We start from the raw sequence: 16,260 nt of genomic DNA on the forward strand, positions 1-16,260 counted from the left end.
TATGATGGCCAAAATGGACTCTATAGTTCTTAAACTGGTTCTTTCTTCAAGTGCTCACCCTGGCACCTTTTTGTGCTTTGGTACTGCAGACGGTGCTAAATGAAACATTTCTTTCTGCGTCCCCAAGGCCTCCCATAATTTTCTGCCCTGAATGAAGTCTCCTAACGAGCTCCTTTGGCTTCTGGCTGGGCATTTCAAAGTGCTTCACAAGATTAGCTTGAGTGGACCACCAAAAACTCATTCAGCCAAAACCTGAGTACACTGCTTCTAGACAAGCCTGCCAAGTGTTCTGAGCATACCAACAGAGGGATGAAACAACTGGGCCTCATTTTCATCAACCTACAAACTGCAGATTTGTTTGTCCATGCTGCCAAATGCTCTGAGAGTACCAACAGAGGGATGAAAAAAATGGACTTCATTTTCATCAACCTACAAACTGAAGATTCATCTTTCCATGACAGGGTTGGTAGAAGTGATAACAAAATGGTCTTAAGACTATCTGATCTTCACACTGAGCACATCAGGCTGAGTATGATGTAGAGTATCCGAAATGGCGTCAACCAGCAACAGACCTGGGAATCAACAATGTGCTGCAGGCCATTAGCAGTAGAGCTGCATTACAGACAGTCTAGTATCCCAAGATCTGTAAACTCCCACTCTCCCAATACAATCAAGCCACGGACACAACATGCATCAATTCAAGAGTGTAGACAGGCTTGCCAGGAGGAACCACAGACAATGTTACATCAGTCTAGTGAAGCCACATAAAAGGATTGCACATGGCTAAAGAATGCAAGTGATCATGTCAGATCAAAGACGTACATTGATATGACTGAATACAGTCATATTTAATTCAGATCAACAATTATACAGCAAACTGTGGGAACAGGGGAGTGAATGCTGGGGAATGAAACAAACTTCCTTTCTAACAGTAACTGAACCCAGAAAGTGAAGCAAAACAAGTGGATAATCTACCTCAGGTTATCACCATGGAAGTCTAAAGCCATTTATTCACTCCAAAAGATATCAAAGCTCTGGGATCCAACATCAGTGCTAGAGACACCCTCCAGAATTTCTGTCAGTTCCAATCTGGAGCAGATTCAATGGGCTGAATGCCTAATTCTGCTCTTATGTCTTATGATCTAATTTCTCACATAGTGTATAAAGCCACAACACTGACATCAACCTAACAACTTGAAAGTTACTCATTTATGTCCTGTCCAGCAAAAAAACCAGACAAAATCAGTTTATCAATGATTATCAGGTCTGAGCATGCAAAAGAGCCGGATGTCAGTGGCAACTTGTGAACAGCTGCTATTTACACTACAAAAACCCGAGCAAAATTTAAATCAAGTGGGAAATTCATTGCCATCTGGGGTCACATCTGGCACGAAGAGTTCAGAAAGATGAGAGATAATCTCAATAAAATGTACAGAATTCTTAAGGGGTTGACAGATGGACAAGGATTTGAGTTTCCTCTAGCCAGGTTGTCTAGAATCAGGGATCACAAAGAGGGGAGTGGAAATTCAGGACAGCAATAGAACTTTCTTCAACCAGAGGCGTGAAGTGTCTTTGAAGTTCTCCATCTAAGGCTTTGAAGAGTCAATCAGAGATTCAAGTCAAACATTAATAGGTTTAATAGGGATATTAAATCTATAATATGGGATTGTGGAGAGAGGAGGTGGCAGATCAGGTATAATCTTAATGAATGCTGGAACATGTAGGAAGAGCTCAGTGGCTTATTTCTGTTTCTCACTCTTATGCCCTTATAAGGCAGGTAGTTGTGCTTGTTGTCAATTATTTGATTCACTGGCCTTTGTTGTTTCCGAAATGCTCTTTTTTGTACTCTGGTCATCACATTAGAAAAGGGGAAGGATAAATAACAATTACACAATGCTCAGCTCCATTTATTCTTACACAACATTCTTGCTTGCAAAACATGAACAGTTTTCATATATAGAGTGATAAGTGGCGAGTAACAACCAATATTTGTAACAAAAGTTGGTTGTTAACATTAAATACTTAACACTTGCTAATCACCAACCAAGAAGGGAGCATCTAACCACCTCTCCATGACATTCAACAGTACTACCCTCACCAAGTGCCCCAAAGTCAACACCCAGGGTGCAATCCTTGAGCAGGAATTTGGTAAGCTAGTTAGAAAATAGTCTCCTGCAGTATCATCTCCCCATTCACAAACAAGACATGTGCTAGTTAGAAAATAGTCTCCTGCAGTATCATCTCCCCATTCACAAACAAGGCATGTGCTAGTTAGAAAATAGTCTCCTGCAGTATCATCTCCCCATTCACAAACAAGACATGTGTTATGAATGTGATGACATATTTTCTACTTGCCTAGTTGAATGCAGGTTCAGCAACACTTGAGAAGCTCAAGACTACTCTCTTTCCACCACTGCATAGTACAGATACACACATAACACCTACAGAATGCACTACAGCAACTCACCAAGACCTTTTCAGCAAAATTTCCCAACCCTCTATGTAGTTTACAAAGGCCACAGGAATACCTCTTATATTTTTCCCTCCAATTTACCAACTATCCTTATGCAAGTAAGCTTCAGTGAAATGGGCCAATGTCCTAGAACTCCCTTCCCAACAGAACTGAGGGAGGTGTATCATCAAACTATCAGAGGTGGCTTACGACACAGGTCCTGTGGGCAAAGATGTTAGTCTTGCTAGTGAAAATATACATCCTGTAAATGGATGAGGAAAATAAGTATAGAACTGGGCCCTTCTTAATTGGGACCATTCCTCTGAGCAAGAAAAATCTACATTCCTTAATATCCAGTTTCATCCATGCAGAGCAAGCTGGTGTCACTTACTTCGGAGTTGCTGTCCAGCAGACATTGTGAGACTATTGTGTCAAGGAAAGTTTCGTGAGCAGCAGTGATGTGATCAAGATCCTGTGCCTGTTGCAACTTATTCCACAGCTCATCCCAGGAACATTCCAACACCTGCAGGACATCGATAACCTCAGTTATAACAAAATATTTCATTGACATTAAGCTCCTTGTGTGTGCTTCACAAGTGGATTATATAACAAAATCTGCCACTGAGCCTCGAAAGATACAGATAACCAAAAGTTTAACCTGAGCTACATTTTAAAGACAATCTTAAAGAAGAAAAGATTGATAAATATTAATTTACTGTCGGTAGGAAGTCTCTGACCTTCAAGTGCAGGGTGTAGAAGGCATAGGTTATCCAACAATTATAATCCAATTGACTCATTAGAGTATAAATTAATATTCAATTAAGATCTACTGATTTAAAAGTTTACCCCTATGGCAGTAATACAACAGTGTGGATGCCAACTGCCACAAAAACTCAAAAAAGAAGTTTACCCCTTTGTTTCCTCTTATGGTAAAATGAAAAACAGAAGCCTCTTGAAGCCACAATCCAACTAATTCTGTAAACACCCTCTGCCTCAACAGTAATGACAAAAACTAGGGACTAAATGCAGTCTACTTCCCCACTTTCAGTGAACAACCTCTGCTTATATTGTGACTGTTGTAATAAGCTGATCTCATTTGATACTGCATAAGAACCATGAAGCAGATGGTTTAATTTTGCTGCTGAACACTGGTGCTTCATCAATCAGTTAAAATCTTCACTGACGTGAGCTTTCAGCTTGGCAACAAACAGTGAATTTAAATTAGAAATGTTATTATCAAAGCTGCATTCCATAACATTTAACAAACCTGCCTCGCAGAACATAGAACAGTACAGCACAATACAGGCTCTCCAGCCCATGATGTTTTGCCGACCAATACAAACCTACTCTACGATGTCTACCCTTTCCTCCTGCTGTGTACATACATCTATTGATGCCTCTGGACGCATCTTCAGTGATGTTCCTGGAATCACCAGGTGTTTCGGGTCTTTCAACATCATACAACCTCCTCCAGGTGACCCAGCCGGGGCTGATCAGACCCCAGCTTGTGTCCAGGTGGCTAACTACTTATGACTCCATGGCTTCCCTCTTTTGAGCCACAGCCATCGGTGGTACTGCGGATGGCTCTCCTTTTCCTCTCTCCCTCGATGCCCAAAAACAGCCTACAACATTCCATTTTTCTTGTATCCATGTATGTATCTAAAGGTCTCTTAAATGTCCCTCTACCACCACCCCCAAATGTTCCAGACACTTGCCACTCTGTGTAAAAAAAAACCCTATCTGACATCTTGAACTTTAACTTAACCTTAAATTTCCCTCCACTTACCTTAAACACATGTCTTCTGCTACTGGCCTTTGCCACACCTGGGAAAAATTTCTCTGGATGTTCACTCTATCTATCATAATCTTACACACTTCATTCAAGTCGCCCCTCATACTCCTTCACTCCAAGGAGAAAAGCCCCAGCTAGCTGAACTTTTCTATATCAGACATGGTCTCTAATCCAGGCAGCATCCAGGTTAATGCCCATCTCTAAAGCTTCCACATCCTTCCTATGAGACAACTAGAACCGAACACAATACTCCAAGTGTGGTCTAACCAGAATATTACAGAGCTGCAACCTTACCTTACAGGTCTTAAAACCAGCCCCCCAACTAACGAAGGCAAGAACACCATCTGCCTTTTTATCCAATTAACTTGTGTGGCAACTTTGAAGGATCTATGGACTTGGACCCAACTGTTCCTCCACACTGCTAAGAATCCCACCACTAACCTTCTACTCCATCTTCAAGTTCAATCTTCACACTTTTCTGGACTGAACTTCACCTGCACTTCTCTGCAAACTTCTGCATCCTGTTTCTATCCTGTTGTAACCTATTACACTATCTGTAACACTACCAACCTTTATGTCATCAGCACAATTACGAATCCACCCTTCCACTTTCTGATCTGAGTTATTTATAAAAGTCACAAAGACTAGGGGTCCCAGATCAGATCCCTGCAAAACACCACTGGTCACCATCTACTACCACCCTCTGGTGTCCCTTTCCAACACCTCCCTCCCCTTTCTTGAATTCTGTTTCCATCTCTGGAGACAGCTTATCCAATAATGTGCATTACAAACCCACTGAGTCTCTCAGCTACCTGGACTATACCTCTTCCCACCATGTTACTTGTAAAAATGCCATCCCCTTTTCTCAATTCCTCCATCTCCACTGCATCTGCTCTCAGGAGGAGGCTTTTCATTCCAGACCAAGATGTTCTCCGTATTCAAAGAAAGGGGCTTTCTTCAACACTGCCCTTAACTGCATTTCACACATGTCTGCCCTCACCTCATCCTCCCGCCACCATACCAGGGATACGGTTCCTCTTGTCCTCACTACCACCCCACCAGCCTCCGCGTCCAGTACATAATTCTCCATAGCTTCCGACATCTCCAATGGGATCTCCCCACCCCCACATATTCTGCTTTCCACAGGGATCGCTCCCTACGCAACTCCCTCATTCTTTTATCCCTCCCCACTGATCTCACTCCTGGCACTTACCCTTGCTACACTTCCTCCATCACTACCATTCAGGGCCCCAAACAGTCCTTCCAGATGAGGTAACACTTGACCTGTGAATCTGTTGGGGGTCATCTATTGTATCCGGTGCTCCCAGAGTGGCCTCTTGCATATCCGTGAGATCTGCCATTAGAGACTGCTTTACCGAGCACCTACACTCTGTCCACCAGAAAAAGCGGGATCTCCCAGTGACAACCCATTTTAATTCTACTTCCCATTCTGACATGTCTATCCACAGCCTCCTTTACTGCTGTGATGACGCCACAACTAGGTTGGAGGAGCAACAACTTATATTCCATCTGGGTAGCCTCCAAACTGATGGTATAAACGTTATTTTCTTGAACTTCCATCCCTTCTCAATTCCCCATCCCTTTTCCCTCTCTCACCTTATCTCCATGCCTGTCCATCACTTCCCTCTGGTGCTCCTCCTCCTTTTTCTTTCTTCCATGGCCTTCCATCCTCTCCTATTAGATTCCCCCTTCTCCAGACCCGTATATCTTTCATCAATCAACCCCAACTCTTTACTTCACCCACACCCCACCCCCACTCCAGTTTCACCTTGTGTTTCTCTCTCCCTCCCCCCCCCCACCCCCCCATCTCTGACTCTTCGTCTTTATTTCTCTAGTCCTGCTGAAAGATCTTGGTACAAAACATCGAATGTACTCTTTTCCATTAATGCTACCTGGCCTGCTGAGTTCCTCCAGCATTTTGCGTGTGTTAAAAGGTGTAAAGCATAATTAGAACAAATATAATACATTTGAAAATAACTTGACACGGCAACAGTTTTACAAGTGATTGCTGCTTATTGGGCATACCTCAAAAGTGATGTAATACTGCATCTGATGTACAAAGTGTACCATTTCTGATGCCAGAATGTGACACTGGTGAAGCACTCCTGATAGCTCTGAAGGAGATAGAAAAGTGGGTAAACATCAGAACAGTGAAAAGTCAAAGAAACTTGATTTACAAAAGTGTAAAGATTGCAGTTTTCTTTGAGCTCTGAAACATAAATCATAACGTCAAAACTTGGAAGCCATATCCCCCTTCCCACCAGGTGGTTTCTGGTAATATTTCTGAAGATTCGACAAAGATGAACTCAGTTAAGATTCCAAATTATGTCTTGAGCAAAAGCAAGTGGAAATAATGTACTGAATGCCACAACTCAATAACCTAGTTTAACATCTAACCAACCATCAATTATCTCAGAAAACCATGATAAACAAGGTAGCCTGACACACATTTGAGCTCGTCCGTTGCAGAGGCACAGAAGACCTGACTGTACTCATCTGAACAATGAGTAAGAACATGGAGAAGGAACTACAAAAGAACACCAAGCCTTCACTCATTGCAGAGAACTTCAGCACTGGTTGTAGTCAAGTCTCATAACAGTGTTTAAAATCTCAGTAACATCCAACCTAACTAATGAAAATTGATTGCTGGCTCAGAAAGAAGTCTAGCTGATGCACTGTGAAGGATACTTTCAATTTGAAGGTCACTGGAAATGGGCTATGAATGGAGGCAACTGGAAACTATGAACTGAACAACAGATGACAAGTTTGATGCATTACAATTCACAACTATAGCAGTTGTGACAAATTTAAGGCAGGAAGAGAAAAGAAAAAAATTCCTAATCAGTGATCACTGATTGGGGTTCAATTCCCACTGTTGTCTGTGAGGAGTTCATACACTCTCCCTGTGACCACCTGAGTTTCCTCTGGGTGCTCTCATTTCCTTGTACATTCCAAAAAGACATTAGTGAGATGTGATGGAACTTGTGGGCCGTCCCCACCACATTCCTCGGATTATGTTGGTGGTCAACGCAAAATGATGCATTTCATTGCAAGTTTTGATGTACATGTGACAAAGCCAACTGTAAACTTTGTTCCTCAAAATGACTCTTTCAGGGAATTTCTTAAAATTATTACATAAAGTCAATTCATCTTCTTGGACAGTCTAAGCTAAAATAAGAGCCCAGATGAAGTACTACAAGGGGAAACTGGATGCCTTAAGAACAGACTTTGAGTAGTAGTTGGGCATGGAGAATGGTGGGAGGATGTCAGAGGGAGGAGGCTGATAGTAGGGGGAGATGTGGAGCCAGCTCCAAGGGAGCAGCAAGGGATGGCAGTAGTGACTCGCCTACCTGGTATGTTTTTAAGCAACTTAGCGTTACACATCTGTCCTTTCCAGATATCAGTGAGGACATACTCCATTCGTTTAGCTCGCCACAGGAAGTTGAATACCCTTAAATAATGGTTCATACATTCTCGAGTGAACACCTGAAACACAATAGCCATCAATTAAAACATTAATCAGGAGCTAAAGCTAGGCAGCTCCACATATACTGATCCATTTTCTTTTCTCACAGGGACATAATGCAGTGGGGAATGAGGAATCATTATAGATTTAATTTCAAAATCTATTAATACTTCCCAGCTCATAGCGTATTAGCAATATGCAAGGTACTAGTAATCTTTCAGAAAAATCCAGGTAACAAACAGAATTCAGAAGTTTCTTTCAAAATTCAGAAATTTGTGGGGCAAAGGGACTTTGGAATCTTAGTACAGGATTCCCTAAAAGTTAACTTGCAAGTTGAATCAGTAGTAAGGAAGGCAAATACAATATTAGTGTTTATTTCATGAGGACTAGAAAGTAAAAGTAGGGATGCAAAGTTGAAGCTCAAAGTTGAAGACTTTGTTCAGACCACATTTGGAATATCGTGTACAGCTTTTGGCTCCATATCTAGGGAAGGATTTGCCGGCATTGCAGAGGGTCCAGAGGAAGTTCATGAGAATGATCCTGGAAATGAAAAGGATAATGGATGAGGACGGTTTGATGGTTCTGGGCCTGTATTCACTGGAGTTTGGAAAAATGAGGGGGGGGGGATTGAAACATATCGAAATATTGAAAGACTTAGATAGAGTGGAAGTGCAGAGGGTGTTTCCAAACGTGGGAGAATCTAGCACCAGAAGGTACAGCCTCAGAATACAAGGATATCTTTTTAGAACAGAGACAAGGAAGAATTTGTTTAGCCAGAGGATGATGCATCTGTGGAATTCATTGCCATGGACGGTTGTGGAAGCCAAGCTATTGGGTATATTTAAAGTGGAGGTTGATCATTTCTTGATTAGTAAGGACATCAAAAATTACAGGGTGTAAGCAAGAGAATGGGGTTGAAAGTGAAAATTAGTTAGCCTCAAACGAATGGAAGGACAGACTCAATAGGCCAAATGATTTTATTCTGCTCATGTGTCCTATGGTCTTTAAAAGAACATAATTTCTTGGCAAGACATTTAGTTACCAGGTGACCTTCCTGACACATTTCCAAAAAATCACAATAGCTTTCAGTCTGGATTTAAAACAGCAATTTTAAAATCATTGTAAAAAAGTAATGATGAACTATTATTAATGTTTTTAAAACATATACATTTTAACTAGTATAAATTATTAACTGAATTCAACTTCAGGCTAAATGCCAACAAGTCAAGTGCCTCTCAAAAAACATTACAAAACAGACTTCAAAATAGACTGTTCAAGCGCTGGATACATTTCAAGGACTTCTGTCATTTTCATAGAACTGTACTTACTGTTGCAATTGGGCCATCAACATGATAATCCAAACTGAACACATCCCATCCTGTATCTCCAGCCGATATCTAGAAAGAATGGAAATAAGAAATTAACTTTGGAGAAAGTAAGAGGACCACAACATGGTCATATGGTTTGAAGGCATACATGCCTCAATGATCTGGAGAGCTATGTTGATCTGGAGTTAGCGGTTTACACTTTGGCTCTTGATAGGGTCACCCAGGCCAAACAGGTCAAAGGATAGAGGGCAGGCTAAAAGTGGTCCACCAGTCTTCCAAGTTCGGGGGCTCAGCTTAGGGCTAACAAACCTGACCGGTAAAATAAAATTGTTACAGAAACAGCAATGAAGAATCCTTCTACATCTGAGTGAGATAGTATTCCTGAGTCTCCAGCTAGGACTTGCATGACTGACAGAGGCCAAAACTGAGAGGAAGCTATTGACATGATGAAGGAAGCCCTCAACACTCCAGAGATAGAGGACCTTCATTGCTGCCCTAAATGCCAGTAGCCTAACAGGCAGTAAGTTTGGACAAAGTTGCTCTGTTACCCTATTAAAGCCAAAAGGAGCTCTTGGATTTCACAGAGTATTTTCTATTATGGTATCACTAGACTTTTCCAGTTCACCGAAAAGTTAAAACTATAATGGCAAAGGCATTTTCATACCAAGGTGCTGAGCGCTTTGAATGCTCTCAATATTATGAAAAGAAGAACAAGACATTGTGCTACAATAGTAAAGTCCAGATCTGTGAACATTGCAGATGGCTAGGGACAGGAATAAACTGTTACTGTTTTTACAGAGATTAAATCAAAACAAAGGTGTTTTCCTGATAACTGGATACAGGTGTCCCCTGCTTTTCGAACGTTTGCTTTACGAAACCTCACTGCTATGAAAGACCTACATTAGTTACCTGTTTTTGCTAACAGAAGGTGTTTTCACTGTTATTAAAAAAGGCAGTGCGCGAAAAAAAGCAGTGCACGATAAAAAGCAGCGCGTGCTCCCAGCAGCCGCTCCTCCCCCGGATTCGGAACTGCATTCTCGCTGGCATTGCTTAAACACATGCCTGTGAGCAGACGTTAGCAAGATGAGTTCTAAGTTATCGGAAAAGCCTAAAAGAGCTCGTAAGGGTGTTACACTTAGCGTAAAACTAGACATAATTAAGCCTTTCGATCGTGGTGAATGAACCAAGGACAAAGTGAGTTTGGCTTGTGTAAATTGACGAAGATGATATTGAAGAGGTTTTGGCATCCCATGACCAAGAACTGATAGTTGAAGAGCTGATGCAATTGTAAGAGGAAAGGATAACAGTCGAAACCGAATGCAGTAGTGAACGGACCGAAAGTGAAGTCGTCCAGGAACTGAACATGAAGCAACTGTGTGAGATTTTCGCTGCAATTATTGCAGAAAAGTACGACATCAATTTTGAAAGGGTACGTCGGTTTAGGGCATATTTGCAAGATGGTTTGAATCCTTACAAAGAACTGTAAGATCTAAAAATGCACGAGGCTAAGCAGTCAAGCAAGCCGTCCACATCAGCCACAGCAGACAACGAACCTCGACCTTCGATATCGAGGCAGGCAGTCATAGGAGAAGATGAGCTGCCTGCCCCGATGAAAAAGACGATGAGATGACACCCCAGTGTCCCACCACCCCAACCCCCGGGCCGCGGACAGATACCAATCCGCGAAGAATGCAGCGGTAGCCGGGACACACCCAGCACATCTTCAAGAAAAAAGCCAAAGTAAACAAGCTAATTAATTAGGTGCCACCTGGCACGTAAATGTGGGCCCAGATCAGAGGCGATTGCTGATTGCGTCGCCTCTGATCTGGGCCCACATTTACATGCCAGGCGGCACCTAATTAATTAGCTTGTTATTTCGACTTTTTTAAAGATGTGCTGGGTGCGTCCCAGCTACCGCTGTACTGCTGCATGCTTCACGGATCGGTATCGGGTCGCTGCCTGGAGGGTGGGGGCCACTGCACCACCCCAACCTCCAACGACTCAGCCTAACACCAGCATCAGTGTGCTCGGTGCTGTCCTCCTCATTCCGTAAGTGATACGACACTGTATGTACATTATTTCTACTTTATACCGGCTGTGTATTTTTACGTGTTACTTGGTATGATTTGGCAGCTTCATAGCTTAAAGGTTACTGGAGAGCACTTGCGCCGTGTTTCTGCCGAAAGCACTTGCGTGGTGAGATTTTCGCTGTGGAGAACAGTACGGCAATGATTGTAGAGAAGTATTTCTACTTTATATAGGCTGTGTATTTATCATATAATTCCTGCTTTTACTATATGTTACTGTTATTTTAGGTTTTATGTGTTATTTGGCATGATTTGGTAGGTTATTTTGGGTCTGCGAATGCTCACAAAATTTTCCCATATAAATTAATCGTAATTACTTCTTCGCTTTACGACATTCCGGCTTACCAACCATTTTATAGGAACGCTCTACCTTCGGATGGCGGGGGAAACCTGTATGTGGTCAGAAGCTTATTTTGAAATGTGACAATATTCAAACTACTTCACCTCAGACGCTTGCCAAGGAGATAGATAGCGTCTGTGGTCATACAATTAAATTTGAGATGGGGGTGGGGTGGCAATAGATTCAGGTTAGTTTATTGTCAAATACACCAGGGTGCAAAGAAATTCCCTGCACTCGTGAAACTCAGAGTAAACCTTATACATGGTAATTACAAAAACAATAAATAGTGACAAACAGAGATCAAGAAAACGGGACAACAATTGTAGTGCAACCTGACGTGGGACAAAAAGAAATGGTTGAAGTTACACTGGGAGGAATCATTGAACAAGAAGTTTCTGTTTATCTATTACTGAAAACCGGATAAGCAGTTGATGATTTAGGCCATGGACGGGTAAAAAGAGGAAGGTGAGATGGAGTTTTATACTTTCAGTGCACACTCAGAAATTGATGCTGTATGTCCAATTGATAAGGAACATAAAAGAAAGCATTTCATTAACTCTTTCAATATGCAAGAGCAGAAAAGACCACAAAGATTGTTGTTAGGACAAGAGGCCTGTGCAGTATTGGGAGCTTGGTCAGGCTAGTTTTTATTCCTTGGAATGTAAGAGAATGAGAGCTAACCTTAAAAAGTACTTAAAATGATGAGAGACATACATTACTCCATTCCACCTGCCCCACATAGAAAACAATGCTTCATACACCAGGATATTGCTCATCGATTTCAGCTTGCTGTTTAACACAACCATCCGTCTGCGTCTGGTGGGTAAACTATCTTCATCGGGACTCAACACCCCTCTCCATAACTGGATCTTGAACTTCTTGACAGTAGGACCCAGGTCAGTCCAAGTTGGCAGCGACATCTCGAGCTCCATCCCACTGAGAAGTGATGCACCACACCCCCGGGGTTGTGTACTCAGTCCGCTGCTGTTCGTGCTGCTGATTCACGTCTGCACTGCCAGATTTAGCTCAAACTGCATCATCATGTCTACTGATGGTACTGCTGTGGTTGGCCTCATCAGCAACAATGATGAGTCAGTATGCTGAGAGATGGTACAGAGGTTTGTCAAATGGTGCGAGAACAACAGCCTGAGTCTCAGTGTGGATAAGAGGAAAGAGATGATTGTGGACTTCAGGAAGGCTCAGGTCAACCACTCTCCATTGCACAGCAGTGGGTCCACCATGGAGACAGAAAAGAGCATAAAGTTTCCTGGTGTGCACGTAACAGACGATCTAACCTGGACCCACAACACCTCCTCACTACTAAGACGACACAGCAGCATCTACATTTTCTGAGGAGACTGAGGCGTACAAGGCTCCCTGCCGCCATTCTAACAACTTTCTGAATAAATGTGAGTGAGGTGTGAAGTCATTTCTGAGGGGGCGAATCTGGAAAGAAGATTGTATCATAATGAGTACAAGAGCATCAGATAGAGGTGAAGCTTAGACCAAGGGGACAAGCACCTACAGAAAAATTGTAGCAAACAGAGGATCAAAGATTAGATCTTTCTCCATGGATGAGTGTAAAGAGGTAGGGAGGATGAAAGGGGAATGTAGCTGGATTAGAACTCAGGGAAGTGATCAGAGATGACTCTATCAATGCTTCAAATGACATGAGAAGTCATAAAGTGATCATAAGTAGGAATATGAAAGAAGGGCAGCAGTATGAGATGCTGTTGAAGAATTGGGATAGTCATTAAAACCGGCAAGAGTGTGCAGCAAACCTTTCTGTAAATCTGCAATATTAATTACCTCCAAGAGTCTAACATCCAGGCGTTTGAGGATCTCAGGATTATCAAACTGTGCATTTGTGGCTCGAACAGCAGTTTCAAGGATTCCAGTCAGATTGTGTTGATACAGTGTTGAGGCTGATCTCGCCAACTCAGGCCTATCACACAACAGTTATAGGGGTTAAAACCATGGCATGAAAATTTTAATTCATAAAACTTGCACTCAGCCTTGTCATTTGTTAAGTTAGGGAAAGTATCTACTCAGTGACTACGTACACATTACATAGGTGCAAATGAGATTAGATTGCGTGCAATCATTTATGACTCATGACAGCTTGCAATATATTTATGTTCAACTCAAGTTATAACAGATATTGCCTTACTCACAACTCAAATCAGACTGCTGTACACACAAATCAGATCAGATAATGAAATCTGGGATAAGGCCAATTATATATTTGTAGCATTGAAGCAAGTATCTGTAACAGATTCTGCTCCCTTGCCAAATATTCTTTCCACCATTTTCCTGGTCTCACACTAAATCAATTTGTTTGCAATTCTGATGCCTCTGCGGTTTAAGCTAAGTTTAGAACTCCAGATCACTTAAATCACATTTTATAACTTGGTCCCCTTCAGTCCAGAGGGATATAACTGATCCCAAGGTCAGTCCATGGCCCTTGACTGTTTATTATTTACATAAATGACTGGACGGGGGGATGAAATACAAGAGTTCTAAGTTTGCCAATGGTAAGGAAACAGATGGAGGGATATATTTTGAGGACATTGTGATTCTAGAAAGAGATACAGATAGATTGAATGATTGGACGACAACCTAGCAATTGAAGTTTAATGTAAGGAAGTGTGAGGTTATGTTCTTCAGTAAGAGGAATCTGAAGACGGATTATCATCTAGGTAAATTTCAGAATAATTTGAAGTTTAAGAATAGGGAGCGTTTGTTACAGTATGATAGTGTATGGGGGGGGGGTACACCTGGAAACTGCACATAGTTTTGGTCCCATTATCTAAGTAAAAGTATATAGTACCACTAGAGGCAGTCCAAAGAAGATTCACCAGGCTAATTCCTAGGATGAAGTGGTTACCCTGCCAAGAGAAGTCAGACTGGTTTGGTCTGTATTTCATTTGGAAAAATGAGAGGTGACCTTCTTCAAAACATAAAAGATCCTGACAGAGTAAGTGTTGGGATGTTTACTAGTGGGAGTCACAAACCAGGGGATATAGAAGCAAAATAAGAGACTGTAATCACGTCTGTCCATAGAACAAAGAACAAAGCACACAGCGCAAGAACAGGTTCTTTGACCAATTATGTTGTGCCAAACTAATTAAATGCACAGCTAAACTAATCCCTTCTGGCAGTGCATTCCAGGCACCTACAACTCTGTGTAAAAAAAAATCGACCCACGAGTTGCTCTTCCACTAGTTTGCTTTTACCCTCCTCCTGGCATGGAGAAGGCCCAGGACAGACTGGTTGGTGTGGTAATGGGGAAGGGAATCTGACTACCAGTTCTCTATTTTTCAGTCCATATGAAGAGTCTTAATCTGAAATATCCATTTTTCATTCCCCTCAAGAGACGCCGGCTGACCTGCTGAGTTACTCCAGTAGCTTGGTTTTTTGCTCCAGATTCCAGCATCTGCAGTCTCCCGTGTCTCTTAGAATAAGGGATAAGGTCCTAGGCTCTTCATGAGGGGAAGCATCCTCCCAGTATGCACCCTGTAAAGTCCCAAATGTTTCAATAAGGTCACCTCTCTTTCTTAATTTATATGAGTGCAGACGTAACCTATTAAACCCTTCTTCATTGGATAAATCCTCTGTATCCAGTCGTTCTCATGAATGACCTCCAATGTTAATATACAGTATCTCTAAATAAAAGGACAAAACTGTACTCAGTATTCTGGATATAGCTTCTCTGCTTACTGTTTCATGCTGGAAGGCTACAGGCCAAGTACTATAAATGGGATTAGTATAAACAGGCATGTGATAGCCATTTGGGTATTAGGGATTATAAAGTATTGGACACTTTTCAGGAATTACGTGAACAATAGGCATTAATACACGAGAACCAGTCTTTAAGAAGAACTGCTCAAGTGTTACCTAAAAGCGGTGGACTATCAGTTTTGAAATTGAAAGGACCGCTTTGTGAACACATTATTGTCGGCAGCAGGAGGCCTCTTGAGGGATACGATTTAAAAACTGATGGCACCATGATATGTTCTGATATGCATCAACTAAAAATAAGTAAAAGGGAGCTATATCAATTGTTCTACATCAAACACCTTTTGTATCACTGTGATTGCAATCAAGAAAGGTATCAGACCAGGCTTACTTAGTCACAGTAACATCAATGAGCATAGTGGGCCAAAGGACCTGCTTCTGTATGACTCACAACTTTGAGATAATCCTTTATCTATGCTTATATCATATCTCCATTAACCACAAGCTGCTTTGTGTATAATTACTGTGTGTGTGGCATCTTGTTGAACACCATTTGGTTTGTTGGAGAGTGGTGAAATTATAGGTCTAACAAAGGATGATGGCTCAGCATGCGGGTAGAAGTAAGAATTCTACCCAAAGGTCAGTAGTGGCTCCCTCCCACAATTTTGGGGTATTCAAGCAGTGCATGCAACCAAAAGTCTCCCACCTAACCAGAAATGTACTCCACCCACCATCATAGCACAGGAACCCTTCTCTCCTCTTTCCAATATCCTGTAAATCACGCAAGAATCCATGAGAACCATTCAACAGCTTTCTGTGCTTCCTGAATGGTACACAAAGTGTAAGCTGCTTTCGTCCCTAGTTGATCCAACAGCTGCCCCTTTGCCTCCAAATCATCCACACCGTGGATTTACCAACAGCTTGCCTGTCACCTGCTTTAGTATATCTGCTAAGAGAAAACCTTAACTGATGTATCTGTTGGAATTCTTTGAGGAAATAACAGGCAGGATTGACAAAGGGGAGTCAGCGGATGTTA

The 16,260-nt window shown here is 41.9% G+C and overlaps 1 protein-coding gene across 1 annotated transcript in view; it reads right to left on the minus strand.

The window, feature by feature from the left end:
* Positions 1–16,260, minus strand: part of tubgcp3 (tubulin gamma complex component 3) — a 133,578-nt gene that overhangs the window by 15,541 nt on the left and 101,777 nt on the right. Inside the window, exons 15-19 of the mRNA XM_072258910.1 lie at positions 13,296–13,431; positions 9,060–9,128; positions 7,616–7,751; positions 6,291–6,379; positions 2,844–2,975 (exon numbers count right to left, since the gene is read on the minus strand). Of these exons, the coding sequence (XP_072115011.1) occupies positions 2,844–2,975; positions 6,291–6,379; positions 7,616–7,751; positions 9,060–9,128; positions 13,296–13,431 (562 nt within the window). The remainder of the gene's footprint in view (positions 1–2,843; positions 2,976–6,290; positions 6,380–7,615; positions 7,752–9,059; positions 9,129–13,295; positions 13,432–16,260) is intronic.

The sequence above is a fragment of the Mobula birostris genome, chromosome 5, assembly GCF_030028105.1.
Source record: "Mobula birostris isolate sMobBir1 chromosome 5, sMobBir1.hap1, whole genome shotgun sequence".
In the NCBI taxonomy this organism is placed as follows: Eukaryota; Metazoa; Chordata; class Chondrichthyes; order Myliobatiformes; family Myliobatidae; genus Mobula; species Mobula birostris.